Source organism: Camelus dromedarius, chromosome 3, assembly GCF_036321535.1.
Source record: "Camelus dromedarius isolate mCamDro1 chromosome 3, mCamDro1.pat, whole genome shotgun sequence".
Taxonomy (NCBI): Eukaryota; Metazoa; Chordata; class Mammalia; order Artiodactyla; family Camelidae; genus Camelus; species Camelus dromedarius.
Window position 1 is genome coordinate 3545832 of NC_087438.1, and position 13475 is coordinate 3559306.

Genomic DNA, 13475 nt, shown 5'->3' on the forward strand with positions numbered 1-13475 from the left:
CAGGTTTTCTGCTGTCTTCATTTTCTACTATCTGACAAATACTTTTTTTTTCTGGTCTTTGATCTTTCCCCCTCTCTTTTAAGACATCCTGCTCCTCTCTGTTCCTTTTGGAAAATCCTGTTCTTGCTCTCCCTTCACTTCTGTCTTGTTTCTCCTTCTCTTTGTTTCTCTCCCTCCTCTTACCCACGATTCTCTTCCCTCCACACTCCTCCCCCTCTTAGCTGGACGGTGGGTGTTTCTCCTTGTCTCTCACACGGCTGGCCTCCTCCACACCCAGGAGCCCTTCTCTGTCCAGGCGAACTGAGACTGGGGCCTCAGGATGCACATTAGACATCCTCTGGGCTGAGACAGGATTCTTCACCTGCTCTGCCACCTCCCCAGATTTTCTCCCAGGAGTCTCTCTTTCTCCAAAGAAGGGTGCTGCCGTCAGGTGTGTGTGTGTGTTAGGGGGTGGGCCAGCATGTGTGCCCAGCGCAGCAGGGAAGGTGGCTGGGGCTGGGGTCTCCGAGCTTCCCATTCCGACACCTCCCCCAGTTCTCTAGAGTCCGTCTCTCCAGTGGGAATCCTCTTCCTTGGCTTCCTTTAGAACTGGGGGAGGCAATCGAGATAAACACACACACTCAGACCACCATGTTTCACTAAGGGTGTCTCTTATTGTTGCTTAAAGTCACAACTAAGGAGTCATAAGATACTGAAAATGCACACTGCGCAGTTAGCAGAAGTAAACTGAAGCGAGGCAATTGAAATACGGAGAAAAATTATTAGAAATTTTTACACAAGTCTATGGTTAACTGTATTTTGCATTGAAAAGAAAAGGAAGTAAGTTACTCCCTAGAGTGATCAACTCATTCTAAATAACCCAGGATTGTCCTGGTTTTAAAACTAAAACTCTCATGTCTAGGGAACTCCCTCAATTCCAAGCCAGCCAGAGCGATGGGTCACCACACCCTCTCTCTCCATGAGAAATTGACTCATGGTGGAAGATGCCCACCTAGTACTTCTCGTGCAGCCAGTGATGGTCACCACTGGTTACTTTGGAAAGAGAAGCAGAAACACCCAGAGCATCCAGGTGCAATGTCAGTGCGGGGATGGCAGCGATTAGGGGCTTACGTGGAGCCAATGAAGCCTTAAGACTCCCCTCATTTCAAGTTTCCAGTTCTGATGTCACTTTTCTTACAAGGGTTTTCCTAAATTACAGTAGCTTCAGGCCCCACAAAACCTGGATTCCCCCCAGTGATGGTGATGATGATAATGATAAAATCATAGTACCTGGCATTAATTGAATGCAGGACGAAATGAGGGAGTAACTCCTTCAGGTGTCACGGTAGCCCCAGTGAGTGGACACCATCACGCTCCCCAGGGTGCAGATGTGGAGACTGGGGCAGGTGGGCATCGGAGGGGTACAGCAAGAAAGATCTCAAGGGGATGCTTAAGCCAGCCACACAGTTGTGAAAGTGCTGTGTGAGTGAATCAATGGGAAATTATATTTCACAACTCCTTCCCTTCGCTGCATTGGTGTGTGTGTGTGTGTGTGTGTGTGTAACATAGAAGACGGGACTCCCACAGTGTGCCCGGAAGCGGTCCGGTTTATCCACTCCATCCAGTTCCTCTTGTCCCACAAGAAATAACAGTGCTCTTTTACCCTCGAAAAGCATCCTGTGGTTCTGGATGATAAATTATTTGATTGTTCAACACATAGCCCTCACTCTCTGGATAATCATTCATGGAAATTTGTCTTAGGATCTTAGACACACTTCTTATAACTGTTACATAATATTTTTAAAGTTAGTATGCACAGAAGTTTGTATTTTGTAGTAAAATCTTGTTCATATAACTTACTTAGAAAGCTTTTTATCCTCTAATGTTGTGAAATATTCTCTTCAGACATTTTGGCTACTTTAAATATTTGACTTTTGGTCAAAATGAGATTGATTTTAATGTAAAGAATGAAATAAAAGCAACTGCAGTTTTTCTTCAGTGCCCAGCAGTCTGTCCCAGCACCATTTATTGAAAAATTCATCTTCCTCCCACTGATTTGGAAAGTCAACCTTCATCATAGATGTGATAAATAATTGATGTGGATGGAACTCTGGGTACCAGTGACATGAATATGACATATACCATATGTATAATTGTTTGACTGGCCCTTATGCTTTTCCCTGTTTAACTGGTTTATTCTTTTTTTTTTAATTTTTTAAATTTTGTATTGGAGTATAGTCAGTTACAGTGTGTCAGTTTCTGGTGTACAGCACAACATCTCAGTCATGCATATGTGTGTGTGTATATATATATACATACACATATACATGTATTCATTTTCATATTCTTTTTCATTAAAAGCCATTACAAGATATTGAATATAGTTCCCCATGATATACAGAAGAAATTTGTTTTTTATCTATTTTTACATACAGTGGTTAGCATTTGCAAATCTCAAACTCCCAGATTTATCGCTTCCCACCCCTTTTCCCTGGCAACCATAAAACTGTTTACTGTGTCTGCAAGCCTTTCTTTTGTGGATGGTTTATTCTTTCAGCCAGAATCTCACTGTTTGATGGCTATAGCATTTTATGAATGACTTGTCTTTCCTAAAATTTTTCTGGCTCTTCTTGAATGCTTTTTCCAGATGCATTTTATATTCATGTTGTCAAGTTAAAGAATAAAAAAGAATCCTTTTGAAATTTCAACTGGGATTACACTGCATTATTAGATTAATTTAGACAAAATTGATATCTTGAAAATATGGAAGCTGCCAACCAGAAAGCAATTTTTTTCTTCTTCATTCCTCCATTTGGTCATTGAATCCTTCAAGAACAATTCACAGATGTATTTCCATAAGTGAATGTATTTATATTTTTCCTGAATGCTTCATAATTTTATTAATATTATGAGTGAAATCTTTATGCATTATATTTTTATTGAAGTATAGTTGATTTACAATTTTGTGTTCATTTCAGGTATACAGCAAAGTGACTCAGTTATATATATATATTTGGAATATATATATAATAGAATATATATATTCTCTTTAGATTCTTTTCCATTTGCGATTATTACAAGACACTGAGTATGTCCTTTTACAAGTAAGCGCCGGCTCTGTACTTGATAGGAGTTGCCCATTGCATTTCTGTTTATCTTGTGAAAACTCCACTTGTTTCTGTTTTCTCAGGTGTTACTGAATTTTAGCTAATATGTTTCCTCCTGATATAACAGTTTTATGGCAAAAGTGGAGAGATTTTAAGAAAAGAAGTTGACAAATCTGTTCTAAGAAGTTTGGGAGGTTCTTCACATAGCACAGGGTAGAAGTGTGCGTCCTACCCACTTTCTCTGAGGAAGCCCACAGGACACTGTCACCTCAGGGTCTGATCAAGAGCATTGGCCTTCTCTATACACACAGGTCTGTGTTCCTCATGCAAAAGATGGAACCTCACGGGAGCCAAGGGTCCACATACTGAGTGTTGACTGATGTTCTCAGTGTTTGTGTAGGTGACACTCTGTCAGCCCCCAAGTCACTGGAGGACACTTGAACTAAGAAGCACTTCCATAATTCAAACAAGTGAACACTTCTGACATTAAATTTGTGAAGAAAAGGAAAAAGAACATCTCATTCTCTAGCCTGAGATGAATGAGACCTGGAATGTGCAGTTAATCGCACCATCCTTGCATTCCTATCATGAACCCCACGTGACCACTGTGTATTTTTTTTACCACATTGGTAGCTTTAATTTTATAGCATTTCTTTATGATTTTTCACACATTTGATAAGATTGTTCTGTGATTTTATTTGTGTGCTGTTTTTCAATAGATAAGTCTTGTAGTAATTATTTCATCTAAGCTTCCTTCTAATTTTCAGTTATTTAATGTTTCCCTACTGTCACTTTTCTAACTTTTGATTTATGGCCATCTCTTTTTTACTACTCTGGTTATTTAGGAAACATACATATATCTCTAAATCTGCTTTAATTACCTACACTATTTAAGATAGTATGCTTTAGCCATTCATTTTTGATTTATCAACTTCACAAAGTAAGCTATTAAAAAAAAAACCCTATTGGGCAAAATAAGGTGATTAGTAATTATTGAAACTCAGCAGACTAGAGGACTTTTGGCATTGGATTCATCAGTCTAGATCATCTGACTATAGACTGTTGAGGACTTGGAATATGTCTTGGTTTCTCTAGAACAATGAAAATTTGCACAGCCTGTTCAACGTCCTTGCATGTCTGTTAGACTGTGACACACAGTGAGCCATACACAGGACTCTGTATTCAGCCCTCCACTGGCCATAGCATTTTCAGATGTCTTTACTGGTTCTTCCTCAGGAGGCCCTTTTCTTGAGTTCAGAGAAGCGAATTTCTCACAGATTTATATCCCGTGTCTGTGAACACTTGTCCAATTCTCTAATGGCCACTTGTGTATCTGTAGACCTTACATCATGTGGGCAGTTAAAGAAAGACATCATCATACTGTCTAAACTACCCAGACATCGTTTCCACGTTCTGCATATGATATATTGGAATAAATTATCATAAATGCTATACTGGTTGGCTGCCGTCCCAATTTGAGTCATTTAAACCAGCTGAGTTAGAGAATGAAGTCTTTACATGTGGGGCTTCTCTCTGCCTCAATTCATTATAAGAATATTGAGCATATGTGAAACTATTTAAATATCACTAGAGTATTATGTCTAGATAGAAAATGTAAATACCATTGAATTATTAGGTTATTTTAGCCTAATTATAAGGCTCTTTTTTAGCATAAGTTACTAAATTATATTGATTGTAGTGCAGGAAATAGCATTAATGAGATGCTAGGGTAGCGCGTGCCTCTTCTTCTCCTCCTAGTCTTCTCTCATCTGTGTTTTTAAGGGCAGTGGATGAATATAACATTTACCACACGATTCATCTGATAGATTTTGTGATGTGATATCTGAAGCTTTAGATTAGGAAGTTGATTCCAAGGACTAAAACAGTATTTTGTTATATAATGATTAGTTTATTTATTTGAGTCATCAAATAACTACCAATATTATTTAACTAAATATTCTTGAAAGTGTTACAACCTTTCGGTATTTACTAATGTGTAAGACCCACCCGTTGGGAAAAAATTCAACCAACAAGTACCTAAGACCTAGTAAGAAAACAAGAAATAACTAATCTGCAGCGTCTTGAAGAAGAATGAAGGCAACTGAAGACGGTTGTTTCACAGGGACCGGAGCCGGGAGGTTACGTAAATATTGTTCTACATACTCTGTGTGTTCATTTCCTGGATCCGATTAATCTCCTCAAAGTGCGACGGTGAGAAGTCCTCCCTGCAGAGAGTGGAAGGGTTCCAGCCTTGTGGAGAAAGAGGACTCAGCGTCAGATGTGAAGCGGACATTCCTGGCAGGCTCCCGGCCTAATGGCCTCCCGCGGTCAGAAAAATCATCACGGCATGAGGTACCTTCAACGCAGTTTGGAAGCTGTTTGACAGCTTAAAAGATGAAACTTAGAAGTTCTTTGAAATCGTCGTAAAAAGTCACATCCTGCCATCATTTTGTGGAAACTACAGTGAACATTCGTGTGTCTGCTGTCGTTTCTGCCCTTTGCTTCTAAATTCTTCACCCAGAGCCCCGCGCAGGCGCACACCTCTGACTGCGTCATTCAGTCAGCATCACTGCTGTCATAAATTAAAAAAAAGAAAGCAAGGACCTGAGGGTACCAGTTCTGTTTCGTTCTAGCATGCTAGCTGCTCAGAAGGCTCTGTGGCCACCTCGTGGACTTGGGTTGTGTGAGCCTGTGGCCCTGGTGTCCCTCTAACCTCCCAGCAGAGAATGTGACTGAAACTGTGCGGGATGCTGACATGGGTTTCATCCATGGAGTCGGTGTGCTGACAGATTTGCCCTGTGTACAAGATGGATTCGATCTGCTTCCTTGGTTTCTCTTATAAAACCCAATGGATTTATGGCCATTCTTGGTAACACTGGTACATAAACCTTCGGTGGATGGCCCGAACTGACCAATCCCACTTGGCACAGACCCTTGGGGCGCCCTGTCCCGGTCCCGGGCATGAGCCTTGGGAACTGAGTGGCTGTGCTCTGGCTCACACCGTCCAGATGTGCTGGGCGAGGCCGCCTGGAAAGCATTCTTAGAAAATTGACTTGTGTGTCTGGAGAAGATCATTTCAAAGCATTTATCTAGGAGTGAACGTCCAAGAAACCCAAGAGCACAGATACCAGAAAAGCCTGAAACTGTAGGCGGAGGGCTGGCATCATTTTAAAATCCTTCTCATAAAAGGCCGAAGCCACAGTGGGGAGGGCTCACCTCCTGTGTTAGAGCAGGAAGCTGGCGTTCCTCCCCAGGTAAACGAGGGTCCCGAGGAAGTGAGCCGGGACGAAGTTCCCAGTGACTCTTCTGTGACTTAAAGTGCATTTTGCACCTTGAGAGATGAACTAAACCGTCTCTTGTGGGAAGATCGTTCATTTTAAAGGGGAGAAAATGAACCTAAGTCACTTGTGGAGCATTTAAATTCATTAGACGCATAGACTTTCCCAAGCACCTTGCTAACAGCTTCTCTTGAGAAGCCGGAGAAGAGACTTCAGACGCTACAGGAAATCTGAACGTCGTCGTGACTAGGAGCAAAGCTGCTTGGAAGGCACGCGGCCCTACTAAGTATTTTGCCCCCGACCCAATACTGACTCATTAAGGACTTTTCAAAAAAAACTGCTGCCTGGTAATTAGCCATAAAGCAGAAAGACACAGCTTTTACCTAGAGCAGTGAATTCCACACTTACCGAGTATGAAATAAATACACATAAAATTTGCAACCGTCCAATTAAGATGTGTAATGCCCTCAAAATTCCTGAATACATTCATTTCTCCTCTGACTTTTTAGAGCTAAGCCACCTTAGATGGCTGCCTCATTAGATTTCCCCAGCTGAAAGGCTGGCCTTGCTGAAGCCTGGATTCACTGAGCAGGGCTACAGCAGGCTGGGCCATAAGACACAGCTCTCTGCGTGGTCTCCCTGCCCCTCTGCTTCCCAGCTGTGTGACCTTGATCATCTAGAACCTGAAAGCAGCATCAAACGCTTTCACCATCTCTGGGCCTCGGTTTCCTCATCTGTAAAACAGGAATTCTGACGGCACCTCCCCTGGGGTCGCTGAACGGATTTGTGTGGGAGTGGCTTAACCTGCATATGCACGCAGAACAGCGCAGGGAACAGAGCAGGCACTGGGTGTGCGTGGAAAGAGACCCAGGAGGCTCCCGGGCTCTGAAACTGGACTCTGGGCTCAAAGCCTAGCCCACACGGCTTGTAAGACCTTCCTGTGTTTCACTCTCATCCTCAACGAAATGGAGTAAGGAATGGTGCCCAGGTCACTGGGCTGTGCTCCCCAGAGCTTAGAGCCTGGCTGTCCCTTCACTGAGCTCTGTGAGGGGTTGCTCGGCCCCTTCCCAATTCTTGCCATATTTAAAGCCATCTGCTTTGGGCCTCAATGTCTCTTTAAAATTTGTGACTATTTTGCTAGAACTTCAAGATTTCACCTGTGGGGCTGGTTGCTTTTGCTGCTGTTGTTTTGTTGTTCACATCTGTTTCCCACAGCGAGGTAGCCTGGCCCCTTCCCCCTGAGGAATCAGCTCTGGCCACACTCGAGATAGGCCCGCAGCTCCAATGCCCCCACCTTCTAAAGCCATCCCGGCCATCCTGGAAATACCCTGTGCTTCCTGGTTTCTGCAGATGTGTTCGGTCCTCTTCCCCCTGAGTGGAGCTGGTTTAAGTCCAGGGCTGGCACACAGGGGCACAGGCAGCCCGCCTTCCGATTCTGTAAATTAGGTTTTACTGGACCCACCTGCCCATTTGTGTCCACGCTGCTGCCGGCTGCCTCGTCCCGGCCATGGAGAGCTTGAGTAGTTGCAATCGCCTGGCCAGCAGCCAAAAATGCATACGCTATGGCCCTTGAGTAAAATGTTTGCCAACTCCTGGGCTGGATGAAAGCCTCTGTCCAGCAAAATGGGTGTCCTAACAGGAAATGTCTCTACTGTCTGCTGCTCTTTCTGGGGGCAAAGTAAGTGTTAATGTTATTGCAGCCGCAGATTCCAACGGCTGGGAAAACCCGACCCTAGTTTAGGTGTACCGTCCGCTGACCGTTAGTGGGCAGGTGTCTTTCAGAAGGAGTCCGATGATGTGTTTAGGAATACACTTGTCTTCTCAGTGATTTGGGTAACATGTTTTATTACCCTTTCTCAATTAGGAGAAAGGCCTGTCTTCAGGACAGGAATGTTGCTCTAAGTCAAGAAGTCAATTAGAGGCAGAATCCACAGATCTGTGCAACATGCAAGCTCATATTCACACAGCTGGTTTTGGCCGAAATCATGTAATTTCCTAGGCAGCTATGAAAACGTCTGAACATTGTGGGTGGCGTGACATCGTTTTCTCTGCATGTAGTGGGAGAAGAACCCCTTCTCCTTCGGGAACGCTCCTCGATAAGGTGTTGCCTGAGAGCAGTTCTAGGAGTCCCAGGCTCTCCTCATTTCTCCACACAGTAGGCTTCTGCAGCGTCTCTCGGGGGTTCTCCGAGTGTCTAATTACCTTTTCCTTTTGAAAGACAGGCTTTTTAAGAGGGGGATACCAGTAGTTTCTTTTACAAACCTTCTCTGTGTAGAACCTGACTGCCGTGTTCTTTCACCAATGACCGGTTGTTTTTGTTCTGGTCTCAGCTGAGGAACAACCGAACAGAGGAGGTACACCTGCCCAGGGCCTTTACAGCATTCTTTGGATATGAATAAATGTATTTAATTACCTTTCCTTGGGGGCATGTTTCCCATATTTCTTCATCCTTCCCCCATCACCATTTTTAGAACCTAATTCTAAAATTTCCCAATAATTATCTAAAGCGTGAATATCCTAAAATTGCAGGTTTTCAACAGCATGATCCCTCTGTCACAATATTTTTACCCACAATCAGAAAATCACTTAGAAGTGATACAACAAAATTAATGGGCATGTCTTTGTGATTTTCTTTCGTTTTTTCAAAATTCAAATTTACTAGTCACGTCCTTATCAGCTTCTCAATGATTTTCAAAAAGTATGTATAAAATAACACGAATGCAGTAAGGAAGCATGGCTTTCCCTCGTCGTTTGTATGTTGCGTCGACAGACTGAAGGGCTGTATTTGTTGCGCCAGGTGGACTGGATGTGAATGCGCTCGCCTCCCCAGGTGAGGGCTGAGGAGCAGAGGGAGAAGAGAAGGAGAGGAGGAGATGCAGGGATAAGTCATGGGAACCATGGCTGACCCTTCAGCAGCCCCGACTGTGCTAACCCATCCGGTCTTCCCACTCCACGTAGGGCAGAGACTGATCATCTCGACTTTGCAGATGAGAAAATGGACACAGACATTCAGTGATTTCCCAACGGGCACACGGCTGAGGCGGGTGGAGCCACCTCACGCTGGGTCAGACCCAGGGGTCTTCATGCCAGGACCATGGACTTGAGCAGGGCTTCGCCAAGCACTTGGACGTGGTTATAATCCTGTGAAATTCTGTATCCACACCACAGGCAAGAGTAAATCCTCTCAAACATAGATGGTATGGCGACCCCACTGGGAAGTTTCAGGAATATTACTATATTTAGCTACTAACGTACCTCTATATCCACGAAGTGAGGATGGTGATGCTCACTGTCAGTTCTTCAGCGGGTGTGGGGTGTATTGCCTATGCTTAGACCTGGGAGATCCACAAAGGCACTGATGAAATGTCAAATTCTGAACCGTAGGTTCTGTGGACAGAGAGAATGGCTACCTCTCACGAGACAAGCCCACCTCCGCGGCCATAGTCGGGACACCAGCATCTCACCCTGGCAACCCCCACAGCTCTGGTTGGCTTTCCTCCACCAGCCCAGCTCCCTGTATCTCTCATCCATTCTGCAGTGGCTGGGATCCCTCTAAAATGCAGACCCAGCGTAGACTCTCCTCTTCATCAAGGCTTGCATGCCTCTCGTTGTCACAGGCTTGGAACCCAAACCCCCTTACATGGCCCCCAGGGTCCTCCAGGGCCAGGCCCTGCAAGTGCTCTGTCCTCTTTGTCCCAGTTCCTTGGTTACTGGACCCCTTCTTGCCGCTCCGCCACCAGCCCTCTCACCTTGGCTTCCCATGTGGTCTATCTTAACGCTCACCCCTCTTCCAGGGTGTTTGTACATCTCTTTTCACAGCCATTCTTTTTTTTTTTAATTTTATTATTTTTTTACTGAAGTGTAGACAGTTTACAATGTTGAGTCAATTCCTGGTGTACAGCACAATGCTTCAGTCATACGTGAACATACGTATATTGGTTTTCATATTCATTTTCATTATCGGTTACTACAAGGTATTGAATGCAGTTCCCTGTGCTCTACAGCACCTCCCTGTGTTGTTCATCTATTTCATACATAGTAGTTAGAATCTGCAAATCTCAGACTCCCAATGTATCCCTTCCACCCTCTTCCCCTCCTGGTGACCACAGGTTTGTTTCCTATGTCTGTGAGTCTGTTTCTGTTTTGTCAATGAGTTCATTTGTGTCTTTTTTTTTTTTTTTTTTAGATTCCACATATAAGTGATATCATATGGTATTTTTCTTTCTCTTTCTGGCTCACTTCACTTAGAATGATGATCTCCATGTCCATCCAGGTTGCTGCAAATGACATTATTTTATTCTTTTTTATGACTGAATAGGCTGTAGTATGTATACACCACAATTTCTTTATCCAGTCATCTGTCGACGGACATTTAGGTTATTTCCATGTCTTGGCTGTTGTAAATAGTGATGCTATAAACATTGGGATGCAGGTGTCTTTTTCAATTAGAGTTCCCTCCAGATGTGTACCCGGGAGAGGGATTGCTGGATCTTACGGTAAGTCTGTTTTTAGTTTTTTGAGGAATCTCCATACTGTTTTCCATAATGGCTGCACCAAACTACATACCCACCAGCAGTGTAGGAGGGGTCCCTTTTCTCAACACCCTCTCCAGCATTTATTGTTTATGGACTTTTGAATGTTGGCCATTCTGACCAGCGTGAGGTGATACTTCATTGGAGTTTTGATTTGCATTTCTCTGATAATTAGCAATATTAAGCATTTTTTCATGTTCTTATTGGCCATTTGTATGTCTTCACTGGAGAATTGCTTGTTTAGATCTTTTTCCATTTTTGGATTGGGTTGTTTGTTTTTTGTTATTAAGTTGTATGAGCTGTTTATATACTCTGAAAATTAAGTCCTTGTCAGTTTCATCTTTTGCAAATGTTTTCTCCCATTCCTTTCCTTTGCCTGTTTTGTTTATGGTCTCCTTTGCTGTGCAAAAGCTTATGAGTTTAATTAGGTGCCATTTGTTACTTTTTCCTTTATTCCCATCACCCAGGCAGACTGCCCTGGGAGAACATTGCTGAGATGTGTGTCATATGGTAATTTGCCTGTTCTCCTCTAGGAGGTTTATCGTGTCTTGTCTTCTGCTTAAGTCTTTAACCATTGAGAGTTTTATTTTGTGTGTGACGCTCACAGCCTTTCTTGAAGACCCTCGAGGCCCCACAGAGGGTTTGGCTGAGCCACGTGCCTGGTGTGCGTGGCCCTCAGGCTGTAGGCCCATGGTTGTTAACGGGTGACATGCATTCACTTGTCGCCTCAACAAAGTGAATGCATGGAGTGGCCTGAAAGCAGCACACACAACACATGTCATGGGAAGTGAAGCCACAAAGCCGTGAGTGACCTTGTGAGCCTGTGGTCAGGGCCCCGGAGAGGGGCAGGACCTGAAGGGTGATTTTCTGGGATGTGAGAAGGTCACCAAAAGAGGCATGTGAAGGGGTCACAGTGTTCTAGCCGTGTTCACGTGTGAGCTGCGAGTCCTGCCACTCTTTTTCTGACGATGGCAGGGGACACACTCCTAGCTCGATGAGCGTGAGATGTGACCTACGGACAGTTCGAAACAATTGCTTCTTATGGCTGTTTGGTCCCAATTTCCTTTCTCCTTTTCTGCGCTCACATCCTTTGTGTGAGGGGAAGAGAGAAGAGATCCAGCCTCCTGATCAAGGAGAGAGAACAGTACGTGAATAAAAATTGTGGTGACCATGAGTTTGTCCACTGATGAAATAAATTAAGGGAATATCATTTAAGCACACACACATACCCACCTGGAACTTTAATTTTCACTTAAAATACATAAATGTGCATCCATCTGCTAATTATTTTCATGAGAGTCAAAGCTGATTTTGAGTAGAGATCTGCCTGTTAAAGATCTAAGTTGATTATCTGCCTAAAATATGTCCAGTTCCTGAGATGTTCAGTTTACTTGTCCCATCCATCTGAGTACAAAAATATCTTATGTTTTTAATTTTTCCTCCAAATATTACTTTGGTCTCAGCCACGCCTAAGCTGACCACAGTTCCGTTTCGTGACTGACTTCTACTGAGTCATGCAAAGATTCAACTTAGTTTTCCTAGAAACAGGCTTCTCATTTTCCACACTCATCTTTCATCGAGAAACACCAGACTTAATTATATTACATGATCCCAGTAACACGTGCAGCTGTGGATGCGGAAATGAGTGCAGCCTCGGCTGGTTCCCTGTGTGCCCACGTGTCGCCGGGCCACAGCAGGACGATGACAGCCTTGGGCAAGGCTGGCCCTTCCCCCTACCTCGTTCTGCATGGGGTGGGTGTGGCCCTGGTGTTTTGCCAAGAAAATAGAGATGGCCAAGTGTCTGGCAGGTCAGTTCAGAGTGAGTAGAGAAGGCTGGAAACGGACCGGCGGCAGGGAGGCTCCCATCCAGGCGGTGTGTCTTGTGTCCAGAGAACAGAACAGATGTAGTGTCCCCGGGACACATGCTGATCTGGGGAGTACCCCCTGCTCTGTCCTTCTGGGGGCAGGAACTGGAGGAGCCTCCGGTAGGGAGTTACACTGGCCCTGACCAGTGGACACCAATTATCTGTCTGGGGTTGGGGGCAGGGGGTCTAATGGGGTCTTTGTAACCTAAATGGTCTCTCCAGCTGTGAGTATGTCCGTTCTCACAGCCTTTCGTGCCCAAGTGAGATGGACGCTTCCGAAGATCCCCACCCCCCCCCCACGGAGCCGTCCTTGTATAGGGGTGTCTCCCCGGCCGTCGGGTGGGCTTGCGCGGCAGGGCTGGAAGGGCGTCGGCCCTGGACGTGTTTGCCGGAGCGCATCAGTGTCAGGCCGGGAGGGCGGGGACGGGAGGGGGCAGCTCGGTCCACGCCAGCTCCTCAGCCGCTCTGGTCCTGGCAGGTCTTCTTCCGGAAGGAGGCTGAGCCTGCCTGCCTCCCACTCCCGGAAGCTCAGTCGCTGGGGCTGGGGCCCCCTCCAAAGCACAGTCTTTAAAATCAGGAGGGCTGTTCTCCTGGGTGGGCTTTACTGATTGGCCGATGACAGGGAGTGAGGGGTTCCTCCTTCGTGCAGAAGAACCTATTCACCAGGCTCTCCCCTGATGTTTTATGGGCACATCTGAGTTCTCATGATAGTAA

General features: G+C 44.8%; 1 protein-coding gene across 3 annotated transcripts in view; it reads left to right on the forward strand.

The window, feature by feature from the left end:
* Positions 1-13475, forward strand: part of ADAMTS16 (ADAM metallopeptidase with thrombospondin type 1 motif 16) — a 153621-nt gene that overhangs the window by 126938 nt on the left and 13208 nt on the right. The window contains exon 18 of one of the 3 annotated variants that reach the window (XM_064479300.1): positions 9749-10513. The exons of the other annotated variants lie outside the window; for them this stretch is intronic. Within the exon in view, the coding sequence (XP_064335370.1) occupies positions 9749-9920 (172 nt within the window). The 3' untranslated portion in view covers positions 9921-10513. Of the gene's footprint in view, positions 1-9748; positions 10514-13475 lie in introns of those variants that run through there. 3 annotated transcript variants of the gene reach the window in all.